Source organism: Arabidopsis lyrata (genome assembly GCF_000004255.2).
Source record: "Arabidopsis lyrata subsp. lyrata unplaced genomic scaffold ARALYscaffold_8, whole genome shotgun sequence".
NCBI lineage: Eukaryota > Viridiplantae > Streptophyta > Magnoliopsida > Brassicales > Brassicaceae > Arabidopsis > Arabidopsis lyrata.
The window spans coordinates 12,359,935-12,375,308 of NW_003302548.1; the positions used below are offsets into that span (position 1 = coordinate 12,359,935).

The window sequence follows — 15,374 nt, forward strand, 5'->3', positions numbered from 1 at the left end:
TAGAGTCTTTCTGAATTTGACTTTGACTTAACCATCATATTTTTCTCTATTTCATATCCACTTCCTTGAAATAAGCAAAACCAATAACTTCATTATATGCGAGGGTTTTTTTACCACTTACATTCTTCAAAGTATTAACAAAAGAGATGTCTATAGCGTGATCTTCTTCACTTATGTTGACATTTAAGCTTCCTAAATCTAAAATTACTTTCAGAAGCTAAGTTCTCATCTATGCCTTGTGTTCCTCCATTTAAAATTACAAAACTTCTTTTTCATGTAAATTATTTTTGGCTTGGACTTAGGTTAATAATCGCTCTCTAATGCTATACATAGCAAGAGATTTAGGTTCAATATCACCTTAAGGAAAAAATTAACCACCATCATGCTTAACAAATTCTTCTTTGCCTTTCTCGAGCTTCTTAGAATCTCTATTTTTTCGATCACTTTATATTCGTGGGTATCTAATAGTTCTTATCATTTGCCTCTAGAACTGAATCCAATCCCATAATCTCGAGTTACACCAGATCTTATGTTTCTAGAGATCAAAATATCTCTTTATATCAAATTCCTCTATTTTAAAACGACTTCCAACCGTATGCACGAAATCATGTCATATTTGTTTCCAATAACCCTAACAAAGTGATTTTTTTAGATTTAACATTAACTTGTTTTTGTTTTCATGAGACACTCAATCGTCAAACAAATCATACTTTTATGTGGATCTATTATCGTCGGCAGAGCCGGCCCTAACCACAAGCATGTGAAGCATCTGCTTGTGGCCTTAAAATATATAGTTGTTATTCGGCCTCGTTTCCCAAAATATTCATTGGTTCTAGTAGTCAAAGCAACGCGATATAACTCTTAGTATTAAGGATTCAAATCACATGTCCTCCATTTTCTTCTTTTCTTAATCTTTTTCCAAAAAAATCAACAAGAAAATATAACAGGTCCGAAAAACAAGTGGACTTGTGGCCCTAAAAATTATAGAGCCGGCTTTGATCGTCGGGTCAGGGAACCTGGTCACGGCGAGTCGCAAGTCAGGTCGCATATTGAGTTACAAAGATTTTAAAGCTTCCCCCACAAACATCCACTTAAGAAATAGTAAACCTATTAAAAACGTTATATACAACATTTCTAAATCCCATCAACATTAACACAAAAATTTGAGACTAGTTTTGGCAGTAAAACGAAAAACCAAATACTCACATACTAGACTTTCAAGTTCCCGGTCAATGCAAAGTTACACACATGAATTAATAATTTTATTCCAAAATAATATGTCAATTTTTCTTAATTTATTATTTGTTAAAATTTTCTAAACAATTTGAAAATCTCGACTTGATCGAGTATATCCTATATGCTATTTAATTAGTAGTTTCCTGATTTTTTTTTTTTGTTTTGGTTAAATCATTTCATGGTTTATCTAAATTGTTTTTTTTAAAAAAATTTTATAATGAATTAGGAAAATATAATATAATAAAATAATAAGTTGTTTTTTCGCGATTCGTGCGAATAGATTCTGATGCCAAATTTTGCCAAAAAAAAAAAAAAAAAGATTCTGATGCCAAATTTGGATTGCGTCTCTAATTTTATCAGCACATGTTCCTCGTCGTGTCGTGTCTTTTGTATATGAGAGAATCATCATCTCTCAAACTCTCATCTTCTAGAAGTTAAAACCTCACGCCATTTTCCGAATTCAAACGTCGATGTTCTGTCGTTTTCTGTCTCACACACTGGAGCGAGTATAGAGATGTCTAATTTCTCAGTTAACGTTCCCCAACTCTCATCTCTTTACAGTACACAAACGCCCAAAGTGAGAATGAATCTATGTGTCGATCAGGTGTTCGACAAAATGCTTATGTGGAGAGGTATGTCAACGAAGATGAGGTTTCCTTCTTGTTCTAATGCGGAATTACCTGATTTGAGGAAAAGAAGCAAAAGGAGATCTCTTAGGATGATCAAATGCAGAGCCGCCGGAGCTGACGGTGGACGCGTGGCTGTTGGAGATGATGTGTTTTCGGTTACTACTTCTTCTAAGTATGAAGTTGACTATTTGGGTCAAAGTACTAAGGGAGATTTGAATCTCAAGCTTGACCCACTTCAGTCGTTTGGTATATATACAATCTTCCAATTTCTTTTGCTAGTTTTCGAATTTGGAATTGGGGTTTTAGTGAAATGTGGAATAAAGTTTTGGTTTTTGGTTAGGGAACTTGATTTTTGGTTGATGTTTGTTTAATTGAGACGAGTAAGAGCTAAAAAGGTCTAACCTTTGTTGTGAATGTCACGTTGTACGAGCAAAATGTAACTTTGGTATATCCATGTAGGAGATGGGCAGGCTACATTGGAAGGTCCAATTGAGGAGGTAGCGAGAACAGAGGCTCAAGCAGCTGAAAATTTGATTAGAGAGTTGGGTATCCAAGTTCGTTATCTAATCCTTATGACTTGTGTGTTACATATTTTCTGCATTTGGAGTTTGAGGTTGCTTTAGTTGCTTAGATATGATTTTATGAAGTTATTTGTGTCTTGTTTTGTAAGGACTTTCATCTTTCTGGTGTCTCACATTTTCATGCCTTGATATTGCAGGGTCCTTTCTCTGCGCAACATTCTCCTCGTGGTATATTTTGTAGTCGTACATTGAATCTACGGTCCATTAGTGCGATTGGGTATGATATGGATTACACTTTGATGCACTACAATGTCATGGTGAGTTCTTCTTTTCTCATACATAAGTAGGAAACATTTATACAGCAGATAAACCCATAGTTGACGCTAATTTATGGTCTTGTTCAGGCTTGGGAAGGAAAGGCTTATGACTATTGCATGGAAAATCTAAAGAGCATGGGTTTCCCTGTTGATGGACTTGCTTTTGATCCGGAACTGGTGATGTGTTTATTCTTGTGATAGTTGAAAGGTTCCACATTGTAGTATCCTCTCTAGTTTTTAGAGTACTAAGCTGCTCAAACTATATTTTCTCTTATTATAGGTTATCAGGGGTCTTATGATTGACAAAGAGAAAGGTAATTTAGTCAAGGCCGATAGATTTGGGTATGTGAAGAGAGCCATGCACGGTACAAAGATATTATCAAATAAAGCTGTCAGGTATATTTTACTTTTCAACACCATTGGTAATGTGAAGAAAAAGAGAGTTGTTCTTTATTTGAGGAATTCTCATTCTCTTATTGTTTTTTTATGGATGAAAGTGAGATCTATGGAAGGGAGCTAGTTGACCTGCGGAACCAGAGTCGATGGGAGTTTCTGAATACATTTTTTTCTGTTTCAGAGGCTCTAGCTTATGCACAGGTACGTTCTTTTATTACAAGAATTGGTACCTCAATAATTCGCAGTTGGTTTTGGACATAATTTACTTTCTTGATTTATAAATCATAGAATTTTTGCATTTGTTTTCCCAACTGATGCTTCTTCACTCCAATGAGCTTTCTTTTTACAAAATTTTCCGCACGGCCTCTGCTGAGCAATTAAAGTTCAAATTATTTCAGATGGTTGATAGATTGGATGATGGATTTATTTCGGCAGATCTTGGCACTCTTGATTATAAAGGACTGTACAAGGTTGTGTTCATAGAACCTAAGTTTCATTGAATTGAAAGCTTTGCATATTTTTTTCTCTAATCATTTTCTTCCAGGCTGTTGCAAAAGCTCTCTTCAGAGCACATGTTGAAGGACAACTTAAGGTTGATAGTTTGTCCATTCCATAATCATTTTCTTAAAAATCAGTTTTCTCAGGTCCCTCTTGAATAATAGTTACTTTGCAGAGTGAGATAATGTCCAAGCCTGAACTATTCGTCGAGCCAGACCCAGAATTACCTTTAGCTCTTTTAGATCAAAAGGAGGTAATGTTTCAGTCTTCACACGAAATATCTAATTGGTTTCAGTTGTTAATATGGTCCTGTTCGCGCATAGGCTGGTAAGAAGCTCTTGCTTATCACAAACTCGGATTATCACTACACAGACAAAATGATGAAGCATTCATTTAACAAATTCCTTCCCAATGACATGGACTGGCGAGATCTTTTTGACATGGTGAGCATAGTAAATTTGTTTCTACGTGTTAATTGTAAAGCAGTTGTTTTTCCAGAGAGTAGTTTACACTAGAATTTACTGCTTTTGAATTCTTGTTTCCACATAGGTGATAGTTTCTGCGAGGAAACCAGAGTTCTTCCAGATGTCACACCCTTTGTACGAGGTTGTGACTGGGGAGGGTTTGATGCGTCCATGCTTCAAGGCTGAAACAGGTGATTTCTCATTGTTTCTACTGAATGTAAGTAGATAAATTTGCTGTGGGGAAAGCTAAAGTTTTATCCATTTTCTCACTGTTGTCTTCCATAGGAGGTTTGTACTCAGGAGGAAGTGCTCAAATGATAGAGAGTTCACTCAACGTTCATGGAGATGAGATTTTGTATGTTGGTGACCACATCTACACTGATGTCAGCGTATCCAAAGTCCATCTCAGGTGGCGAACTGCACTGATTTGCCGTGAACTGGAAGAAGAGGTTTGGATAAATTATGTTCTCAACTATAATTAATAGATGACAGAACTTGGAGGGCTATCATTCATTGAAGTAACATAAAAAAAATCGATTTGCTCTTGTTTCTTTGCAGTATATGGCTCTAATTGGCAGTCGTGGTCACCGAGAAGAGCTAATAGAGCTTATAAATCAAAAAGAAGTTGTTGGGGATCTCTTTAACCAGCTCCGGCTTGCTCTTCAAAGACGAAGCAAAGGCCGTCCTGCTCAGGTTTGTATACTCCTTACAAGATCTAGAGTTCATGTTCTCTCCCTGTGCTGGACACGATGGATAATAGAATAAAGATTTAAGATGAATATTGCTCACAAAGGTATCTTTTCTTTTCCTTCTAGACCCTTGCTGCTACCAACTTAGATGATCAAGAACTGACAGAGACTATGCAGAAGCTTCTCATTGTAATGCAAAGACTAGATGACAAGATTGGTCTAATGCTGGAAACAGACGGCGAACTCTTCAACAAAAGGTAAAAATAAAATAAAAATTAAAAAGGCAAACAAATCGTAGTTAGATGACTCGGGAAACACATAAAAGGATCTGTCTGACCCATAATTCTGGGGCTGTTTTCCAGATGGGGCTTCCTCTCACGTGCGGGTTTGTGGGATAAAAGCCACTTGATGAGACAAATCGAAAAGTATTTATTCCTCTTCTCTGCATATCTGCGCAACTTGTAAGCTCAAACCGAGCACGCATATATAACCAACAATTACTTCCCTCAAAATTGGTTTCAGGTATGCGGATATATACACATCAAGAGTCTCCAACTTCCTCAATTACACACCCTTCATGTATTTCCGCTCACAAGAGCAGGTAAAAGCTTAACTTAGGTTATCAGAATAGGTACAAACGAAATACGAGGCAGATGCTAATTAAACTCACTCATGTTGTTTCTCTCCTCTGCAGTCACTGGCTCACGATTCTCCTCTTCAAGATGCGGGTATGGAAAACTAGCAGTTGTGCCCAAACTCGTTGTGTTGTAATATTTTTAGATGAAAACTGTGGATAGAAGAAATGTAACAATAGAAATTCTTAAGCTCAAACTCTATTTTATGTATAAAATGTGTATTCCTATTCTCTGAATTGAGGTTGGTATCTTTTTTGTGCAAATGACTTTGAGAATTTTGATGACTGTAATATCCACCACTAGTCACTAGACAGAGTAGACTTTAGCAGGGTTTAGAAAGAAGTATATATCTCACCTTTTTGTTCTTAATGAGAATCACCCAAATATGAACACATGTGTAGGGGTCAATTTGAACCCGCAAATGGGACATAAACTGCCCCGACATGGGACAAATGGAGCATTATTTTTAGATGTCCAAAAAAGGGGTTTGTGGGTTAGCCAGCCAGCCTATTGTTGTTGATAGCAGTTTCAAGCTGGTTATACTTGAGTGAACACTAAACCAAATTTAAGGATATGATATTTTAAAACTGAAATTTTAGTCTTTTTCGAGTATGAACGTTTTATAGTTTTTTAGTTGAATTTTATTAAATGAAAGAAAATTGAATATACTTGGTAATCATTTTTTTATGTCATTTGAATCGAGAAATCCAACTCATCTATATAGAGAAAATTTAGAATCATACATACTGATCTTTAAAATATACAGTCATACGATAGAACATATTAAGGTAGATGACCGCGGTTCTTAGAGGATCGACATGCTAAACCCAAAAATATTTTAACCAGGTGAGTAAATGGATAAAATAGAAATGAATTCATCCGTTTTGAAAACCTATTCTAATAACAAAAAAATCTATTTCCTTTTTAAAAATATTTGTGATATACTACAGTATAAACTCTATGATATTTTTTAATTTATAGTGATGTTAATAAATATTTAGTATAAATTAATATATACTATTAATTTATATATTTTTTTAATTGTTAAAATTCTAGAAACATTTGAATTGAGATAACTTGATCTTCATAAAATTAATGATTTGATAGTTATAAATTTTGTAGTTTGGACTTGAAAATTTAATATTTAGAAATAAACTCATTTAACAATAAATAAAGACTATAATGAATTTACTTCTTTCATGGCTCCGGATGAGTAGTTGTTCATGCCGGCTTCGTTTTCCTTAAAACTCTAGGGCTTTAGTTTCCCGTATCACTCTCGGGTTTTGGTTTCCCATATCACTCTTGGGCTTTGTTTCCGGTTTATCCGGCTTTGTATTCAACGTTGTAACATCTTTAGTACAATATAAATAAAACTTTCCAGTGAAAAAAAAAAAAAAAAGAATTTACTTGTATACAAATAAATTATACATTCATCTAGACCTATGAAGCAGAAAACGCACCGTTTTGCTGACGTCAAAGTTTGAAACCTACGGACTCTTCTCTGTCGTTTCTTCGCTTCTGGATTTTGTTTCTCTAAGCAAAAACTCCGACTTTCAACGAAAAACTCAGTGCGTCGTCTCTCTCTTTCACCTTGGCCTTATCAAAAGGTACCCTTTTTTACTACCCAGTTTAGTTTTTAGGGTTCTTAGTAAATAATATTCAATTTCTGATCTTAGGGTTCCGTAATTTTGAGATTCTCGCTAAATCATGTAGCCTTGCGTTAGCTGAGGATTACAATCCCAATTTGAGTTGGTGTTATTGCTCCTCTCTAAAGTCAGATTCTTTTTGGTTGCAAATTTGAAGGTTTTGGTTATGTCGACGAAGAAAGTGATAGCTATATGTCAGTCAGGAGGAGAGTTTGTGACTAATAAAGATGGATCATTAGCTTATTCTGGTGGTGATGCTTATGCCATAGATATTGATCAGGACACTTCTATGAGCGATTTTAAATCCGAATTGGCGGAGAATTTCGGGTTTAGTTGGGAGACAATGACACTCAAGTACTTCCTCCCTGGAAACAAGAAAACCTTAATTACTATCTCTAAGGATAAAGATTTCAAACGCATGGTTAGCTTTTCCGCAGACGCAGCAAATGTCGAAATCTTTGTCTTACCCGAAGAAGTCGATGCGAGGAATGTCTCCAATATGCCAGCTAGTAGGTGTGTGTTCTTGTTTCTACTTCAAATTGTGAACTTTTTTTTATATATACTTGTTAATGCTATGTTCTAGTTCTAACACCTAACGGTTTATCGACATTGTTTAAGATTTTAATGCATGATGTGTGGATTTCTGTTTTGGACAGATCAAGTAGGACAACTGCATCCGAAGCAGTGGTGCCTGTAGTGTCTGCAGGAGATATTGTTGTGGGAGATGATATGATAACAAATGATTTTCAGATCGAAATGGGAATGCTGCCTGAAGAAAGCAGCCCTTTGCCATGCAATTTTGTTTTGACTGACGAGAAACATCATATAAAAGCAGCACAGCAGTGGGAAAACGCTATTACGGGCGTTGATCAAAGGTTCAACAGCTTTACAGAATTCCGAGATGCATTGCACAAGTACTCAATCGCACATGGGTTCACTTACAAGTACAAGAAGAACGATAGCCACCGTGTTTCAGTCAAGTGCAAAGCTCAAGGTTGTCCATGGCGTATCACTGCCTCGAGGCTTTCGACCACGCAGCTGATTTGCATTAAGAAAATGAATGGGAGGCACACGTGTGAGAGAGCGGTTGTGAAAGCCGGTTACCGTGCTAGTAGAGGTTGGGTTGGAAGTATCATAAAGGAGAAGTTGAAAGCTTTTCCGGATTACAAACCGAAGGATATTGCAGAGGATATAAAAAGAGAGTATGGGATTCAACTGAATTACTCACAGGCATGGAGAGCTAAAGAGATTGCCAGAGAGCAGCTTCAAGGTTCTTATAAAAAGGCATATAGTCAACTTCCTTCTTTCTGCGAGAAGATCAGGGAGACAAATCCTGGAAGTATTGCTATTTTCATGACAAAAGAAGATTCAAGTTTCCATCGGCTTTTCATATCGTTCTATGCATCAATATCTGGGTTTAGACAAGGTTGTCGACCTCTCCTTTTCCTTGACAGTGCCGACTTAAACTCTAAGTACCAAGGGGTTATGCTTGTTGCTACAGCTCCTGATGCCGAAGATGGAATATTTCCAGTAGCTTTTGCAGTTGTGGATTCTGAGACAGAAGATAACTGGGTCTGGTTTTTGGAGAGTCTTAAATTGGCATTGGCCGATTCCCGGACAATCACATTTGTTGCAGATTTCCAAAACGGTCTGAAGACTGCATTGCCTCTGGTATTTGAAAAGCAACACCATCATGCCTATTGTCTGCGCCACCTCGCCGAGAAATTAAATATGGACTTGAAGACTCAGTTTTCTCATGAAGCAATACGGTTTATACTCAATGATTTCTATGCTGCTGCTTATGCGACACAACCTGAGGCATATTACCGTTCCTTGGAGAATATAAAAAGTATTTCCCCTGATGCTTACTCTTGGGTTATTGAAAGTGAACCGCTCCATTGGGCAAATGCTTTGTTTGAAGGGGAGAGATATAACCACATGAACTCCACTTTTGGGGTAGATTTCTACAGCTGGGTTTCTGAAGCACATGAGTTGCCCATAACCCAAATGATAGATGAACTTAGAGCAAAGTTGATGCAATCGATTTATACCCGTCAGGTACAATCCCGGGAATGGGTTGTTACAACGCTAACACCAACCAACGAGGTGAAGCTACATAAAGATATAGAACTTGCAAGGTCACTTCAGGTTTCAGCGCCTCATGTTTCCGCAACTCATAATAGCTTATTCGAGGTTCATGGTGAATCCATCAACATAGTTGATATCAATCAGTGTGATTGCGACTGTAAGCTATGGAGACTAACAGGTTTACCGTGTAGCCACGCAATTGCAGTGATTGAATGCATCGAGAAAAGCCCTTATGAATACTGCTCCAGTTACTTCACCGTAGAGAGTTACCGTTTAATGTACGCTGAGTCCATTAACCCTGTCCCTAACACAACAACAATGATGATGGCGGAGGAGCCGCCTAGTGAGGGTGTTTCAGTGACACCACCGCCCACAAGACTAACACCACCTGGCAGGCCCAAGAGTAAGCAAGTGGAGCCACTGGACATGGTCAAGCGTCAGCTCCAGTGTAGCAACTGCAAGGGTTTAGGACACAACAAGAAGACCTGCCAAGCTTTAGCTTTAGTATAGAAAGAGACAGACATGCTCAGGACAAATTGTAGTTATATAGCTGAATTTGCCCAACATTTTGGTTTTGATTCTTCTGTTTGTTGGAATTTTGGAGTGTGATTTAGAGGAAAATCTCCAAGTGAACAAATTGTGCAATGCATTTTCTTACTGCAATTGTGCAATACATTTTCTTGTATTTTAATTTGATTCATCATCATATAACAATTTTTTCATGGATCTTTTGAATTACATTTTGTATTTCGAACTTTACAAAATCAAAATTCACCACACTTGTTAAAAACTTGAGCAGTTGCCAACACTTTGACGTTTACATGTAATAATAAATAATTCCAAAAATGATCAATGTTTATATGATATACTTAATACACCCGTGAATGGGGCTTTTCGCCTATAAGAAATGCTAGAGACAGTAAGATATAAGTATCAAAAGAGTAAAATCTCTACCAAGAAATTGATTCCAACCAGTCGGAGGTAAACTCATAGGCCACAAAGGTTACAGCACCAGCAGGAGCAGCTTTCACAGTCGATGGCACAATGCCTTTGTACAGACCATGCCACCCTTCTGATATCATAATCTGTCTGAGACCGTCTAACATGTTTCTGTATGCACGTCGCTCCACTCGGGCTCCATATCTTGGATGTCTCTGTAAACCTTCAATCTGCAATAAAAGAGTCTTTCAAAATCTTTCTGGCATTTCTATTATTTCATGTTTGAAGGCAGCTGCATCATCATTGCAATGGAGATCCACTCGCAAGTTTGAGAAGCTTTTATCATTTACGAAATGTTTCACACAAATTTGAGTTTTCTTTCTATAGGTAGGGTGACAAAACAAGTGGGGTACAACCAGGAAACAGTAAGTAGACTCTGCAAGCAAATACCATAGTGCAGCAAATACGAAATTCTAGTCTGGGATAATAAGGATAGACCCAAAACACAGAAACCACGTGAATATGATAAGTCCTTGCGCTAGTTCAGTGTAGGGGCATTGTAATTACCCTAGCTGGTTTGTAGTAGATTGTAAATATGTTGACAACTCAGAAACTATGGTTGAATAAGTAAGCAAGAGAGCTAAGTGGTTAAAAGGAAGTTTGGGAGGATACATTGAGGTTTTAAGGATTTGTCTAGGGCATGGGATTAGTAATTAGGTCGAGTAGAGATTTTCTCATTAATCAAGTCTCTCTATGATGTGTAGTTCTTGCTGAAGTGAATAAATAAGTAGTTTACTAGTTTGATCCTATCAGATTATCCTTCCAGAGAATCAAATGGGTAAGATTAACTGACCTGGAATCGTTTTTTGACCACATCAAGAGGATGGCAGACAAGCTTGGCGCTAGTGCCCGCCCCAAGCCCACAAACAAAAAGCTGCAAGCTAGAAAGGTTGGTGTCCACGTTGATCGGGTTTTTGGAGGATAAAATGTATCGATTCCAGTCCTGTTAAAAAATCAAATTACCTGATTGTAACCAGAAATATAAAAAAAGACAGATTTTTTATAAAACATCACACATGAACCTATGCTCTTACCATCATCCAACGCTTAAACATATCATACGTGCCAAATTGCAGACCAGCGTAAGGCACAATCTCAACAAGAGTTGGTGTTAATCCATTATACAATCCTCTTATGCCTCGAGACTGAATAATATCAACAAACGCAGACCTCATTGTTGGATACACCTGTCGACAGTCATCAATCAGTCATCTATATGTCACTTAAACATGAATAAAGAAGTAAAACAAGAAAATCCCTGCGACATGAAACTTATATTTTATTACAGGGTTCATAAGTCACGTAACTAACCTTAGGCTCCCCTTGTGAGGCCAATATTGTCCTTAGAAGATCAAAAGGATAAGATCCTAGAGTAGCAGCACATCCAGCTAACGCTCCACTGACGAAGGATAGATAAGGGCTCAAATGTATATGATCCTCTGCATTTCCATAAGATTACACGCAGCTAATAAGTAAGGAACCACATTGATTTCTAAACTATAAGAGTCACTTCCAAAACCTATTAAAAGAAATACACATTCAACAAACAGAATCTAAAGAATTAACCCTAAGAAAAGAGATTCACTTTCATAAGTGACAAGAAAGGATACGCGTAAGATAGCCACCAGACTACAACAAAAATAGCACTGGCATCCTACCAAATACCATATCTAGAGAGACTGCAATGTTACTCAGTAGACTAATTACCTGATTTAGTAGAACCCGATGCAAAAGATTTCAGCTTATGTAGTACTGTAAACTGAATTGAAGTATATGGCATGACCATGAGCAAAGCTGGCACATTACCCCGCCAAAACCCCTAAAGAAAACAAGTATCAAACATCAGAACAGAGAACAAGACCTCATAAAACCTAATACCACAGACCTGAAACTACTAACACACACTATAAACAAAAAAAGAAGTGGTTTCAGAAAATGGAAATGTTCAAAGAGACGGACCCGAAAACCTTCTTCTCTAAAAATATCTTTAGTTGCCTGAACCATTCCCGTATACTTAGATGCTCCTGACAAGTTTCCACGAACCAAACCCCATGAAGTCGTCGGTTCTAGTTGAACCTGCAATCACATATAACTTTCTTCAGCCATCTCTAAATAGCCAGAAGCTACAAATCTAACAATGATAATTCTCATTTACAACAAACTCAAATATTCCTTAGCTAAAGCTAAAAAAGCTAAACTTTATCACTCAAGGGAATAGAAAAAGGCCAAACCTGAAATCTAATCTTAATAACATCAAGAGGAGAAGTAAAAGTACGAGAAACACCACCAGAGATAGCTCCGGCAGAAGCATCAATGAGGGCACGTTTAATCTGTCCCGGATCCTCCACCGTCGCCGTCGTAGGACTCATATTTTTTTAGGGTTTTCGTCTCTATAAGCTAAATCAATTAAAAAGTTTCCAAAACCCTCTCATCAATATAATAAACCTCAAACAAAATAAGGAAAGAAACTGAATTCAAGGCAACAAATAAAATCATAATCAAAAACGGAAAATTTTCAGAATCTTTTACCTGATAAAGCGAGAAACGAAAAGGCTCGACATTGATGATTTTCCGGGAAAAAGCATGAAAATTTGAGATGACCCTTAAACGTTTGCCGCGGATTTGAGAGCTGGGTGGAGATTGAAAATGATTTGACTTGGAAAAAGATTATTAAAAAAGTTGAGAGAGATTCTTTCTCCGTCAACGTTCGTGTTCTCCGATAGAGCTGGCTTTTTTATAAAATTTGCCCTTTTTAGGACTCTTGTCGGTTCGGTTTAATGAAATATCAAATCCTCTTTAAGTAAATAAATTGTTTCAAAGGGTTTTATGGTTGGTTTATACTCTTAAACCTTCCTTTACGACTATGAAAGACCCTCAAAAAACAAAAAAACAAAACAAAAAAAAACAACTTCCACTGTCCCCAATATATTAGATGTTTTAGGATTTTTTTTCTTATTTTCATTTTAATAGATTAAAAAAATCTATACATAATTCATGTTTATTTAATATGTTATGAATATTTTTAACTGTGCAATCTTTTTTTAAATTAGCTAAATTTTTTAAAGTAAATATTACATAATATTTTTTAATGTAAAACTAATAAAATATTTATGGTTTTTTAACTTTGTGTTTTTACTTAAAAGATCTTATAAAATAGGACAGATGGAATACTAATTAGAAGATCAAAAAGACTCTCACAAAGTTTTGTTTTAAAAAAGAGAAAGACCATCATGAAATGTGACAAAAGAAGGTTGCAGGAAAGCCAACGCTAGTAACTTCCATTGATAAAAACATGTGTATATTATGAATCTACTTAATTACATGAGCTTGTGCACTTGTATTGGGTTTGTCATGAATCTTAGGGGGTGTTATTGGTTTGTGATTTAAATAGACTTTTAGTGACTTTAAATGTTATGTAGAATCTGTTGTTATTCAATCAAGATTTTTTAAAAGTTTGTTAAAGTTTGGTGTTATTAGTTTAAGATTTGTAAAAAGTAATCTAAAATCTTCATAAATTTGGAGTTATTGGATCCATACTCTTATAAAGTCATTAAAAGTTTTGTGTTATTCAATTACAACAAAAGAATCTATGATTGTTAATGAATTAAATCATTATGTTATTGGTTTATGACTTTCTACACTTTTCTTCACAAAACAAAGTCATGAAAAGTATCATCAAAGTAGAGAGATTGTTTGGGAAATTATGACATACTAATCAACAAGATTATATAAAATTCTCAAAAACTCTCTAACAATAGTTTAAAATCTTTCATTTGTTTACTTTCTATGATTTTATTAAAGTCATCCAAATTCCATGTAAATTAGGAACCAATAACACCCCCTTAGTGTTGGGCTTTTTGTATCTGGTTCTTCATGTCAGATAGGTAGGTGTGGTCGTTCGGGTATCGGTTTGTTTTTTTAGGTAGATCCATTTTTGGTTCCAAGTATTTCAGATATCGGTTTGGTTCTGGATAGATCCATTCGGTTTCAGGTATCTCGGATAGAAGAGCTTAGTATCTATCTATACTAGTATAATCGCAGCACTTTTTGTGACGGGTGGGTAAAAAAGCTTTCGGGTATATCGGATATCCCGACCTATTTTAAAAATTCCTTCACAAAAAATTTGTTGGGTCGGGTTATATTTAACCCAACTCATACACCGGATATTCCATATTTAATAATTTAGATTTTTAGAAGATTTGATTAAGATTTATAATTATGATTCTCCTATCATCTTTGTTTGATTTGTTTTTAACTGTTTTGAATCATCATATAATACATAAAGTAAAAAAAAAATCAATTTTTTTCTGCATATACTGTGATTCGAAATTTTAAAAACGGACATATATTATCCAATTGACGAAAATGTGTGTTCAACGTTCTACATCGATTAAAATATTTAGACAATGATTCAGAATCATATCATAAATAAGAACATTAATAAAATAAATGAGTTTTTTGGCAGGATGGGTTTGACGGGACGGGTTTTTGAATCAACAATAATAAAAAGATTAAAATATCTTTAATCCGCCGCTTCAATACGGATTTAATCCTTATTTTTTTTAATACAAATCACAGGACGGGTTAAGAAATTACGGAAAGGGTTATATTTCGGAAATGATTTATATGGCGGACGAATTTGAATCAATATTTATATACCGCTTTAATACGGGTTAAATTCTCAGTTTATTAATAATTATCTCGTGGACTCGTGGTATACCGTTATTTAATAACAATTGTAAACTATAATATAAATAAATATGTTATAAGGAGATACAATTTACAAAATATTTTTATACTAACTTTAAAATTAAATCATCCCGCGGTGTACCGCGGGTTAAAATCTAGTTTAGATATTATAGAATTTCAGTTCGGGTTTAGGCAATTTCGGTTTGATTCCGAGTATCCGAAATATTGGAAATTTCTTTAAAATGGTTAAATTTTGATAAATATAACTAAAACCTTTAGAATATTTTAGTTATTTTGAGTAAATTGGTTATTTTGGTCTAAAAAATAATTGATATCTTTGAGTTTATAATTTAAATTTTGGGTAACTACTAGGATATATAAAGTCTAAATATAATTAATATTTTTTGGATATATAAATATAGTCGGGTATTTCGAGTACTCATTCAGTTCTCGGTTTGGTTCGAATTAGGTTCCAATTCTTCAAATAGATGAGTCTAGAATATGTTTGGTATTTTGTCGGTTCTGGATTTTTAGTCCCTCTTTTTCGGTTCGATTTTGATTCAGTTC

General features: G+C 35.6%; 3 protein-coding genes across 3 annotated transcripts; 2 read left to right on the top strand and 1 right to left on the bottom strand.

The window, feature by feature from the left end:
* Window positions 1-1,602: 1,602 nt before the first annotated feature.
* LOC9301769 (5'-nucleotidase domain-containing protein 4) lies at window positions 1,603-5,669 on the top strand. The gene is made up of 17 exons (XM_002863888.2): window positions 1,603-2,111; window positions 2,325-2,419; window positions 2,584-2,703; window positions 2,791-2,880; window positions 2,984-3,099; window positions 3,201-3,300; window positions 3,498-3,569; window positions 3,644-3,691; window positions 3,773-3,850; window positions 3,921-4,040; window positions 4,147-4,252; window positions 4,347-4,510; window positions 4,620-4,754; window positions 4,877-5,007; window positions 5,113-5,175; window positions 5,273-5,351; window positions 5,445-5,669. Exons 1-17 carry the CDS (start codon window positions 1,751-1,753, stop codon window positions 5,490-5,492), a joined length of 1,926 nt encoding a protein of 641 aa, XP_002863934.1. The 5' UTR covers window positions 1,603-1,750; the 3' UTR covers window positions 5,493-5,669.
* Window positions 5,670-6,879: 1,210 nt separating this feature from the next.
* Window positions 6,880-9,845, top strand: LOC110230688. The gene is made up of 3 exons (XM_021034222.1): window positions 6,880-6,992; window positions 7,189-7,544; window positions 7,688-9,845. Exons 2-3 carry the CDS (start codon window positions 7,198-7,200, stop codon window positions 9,627-9,629), a joined length of 2,289 nt encoding a protein of 762 aa, XP_020889881.1. The 5' UTR covers window positions 6,880-6,992; window positions 7,189-7,197; the 3' UTR covers window positions 9,630-9,845.
* Window positions 9,846-9,874: 29 nt separating this feature from the next.
* LOC9300011 (mitochondrial thiamine pyrophosphate carrier) lies at window positions 9,875-12,922 on the bottom strand. Its single transcript, XM_021034226.1, has 8 exons — window positions 12,648-12,922; window positions 12,350-12,515; window positions 12,078-12,194; window positions 11,826-11,937; window positions 11,430-11,557; window positions 11,153-11,305; window positions 10,912-11,061; window positions 9,875-10,288 (listed from the first exon to the last, which is right to left on the bottom strand). Exons 2-8 carry the CDS (start codon window positions 12,485-12,487, stop codon window positions 10,070-10,072), a joined length of 1,017 nt encoding a protein of 338 aa, XP_020889885.1. The 5' UTR covers window positions 12,488-12,515; window positions 12,648-12,922; the 3' UTR covers window positions 9,875-10,069.
* Window positions 12,923-15,374: the final 2,452 nt, after the last annotated feature.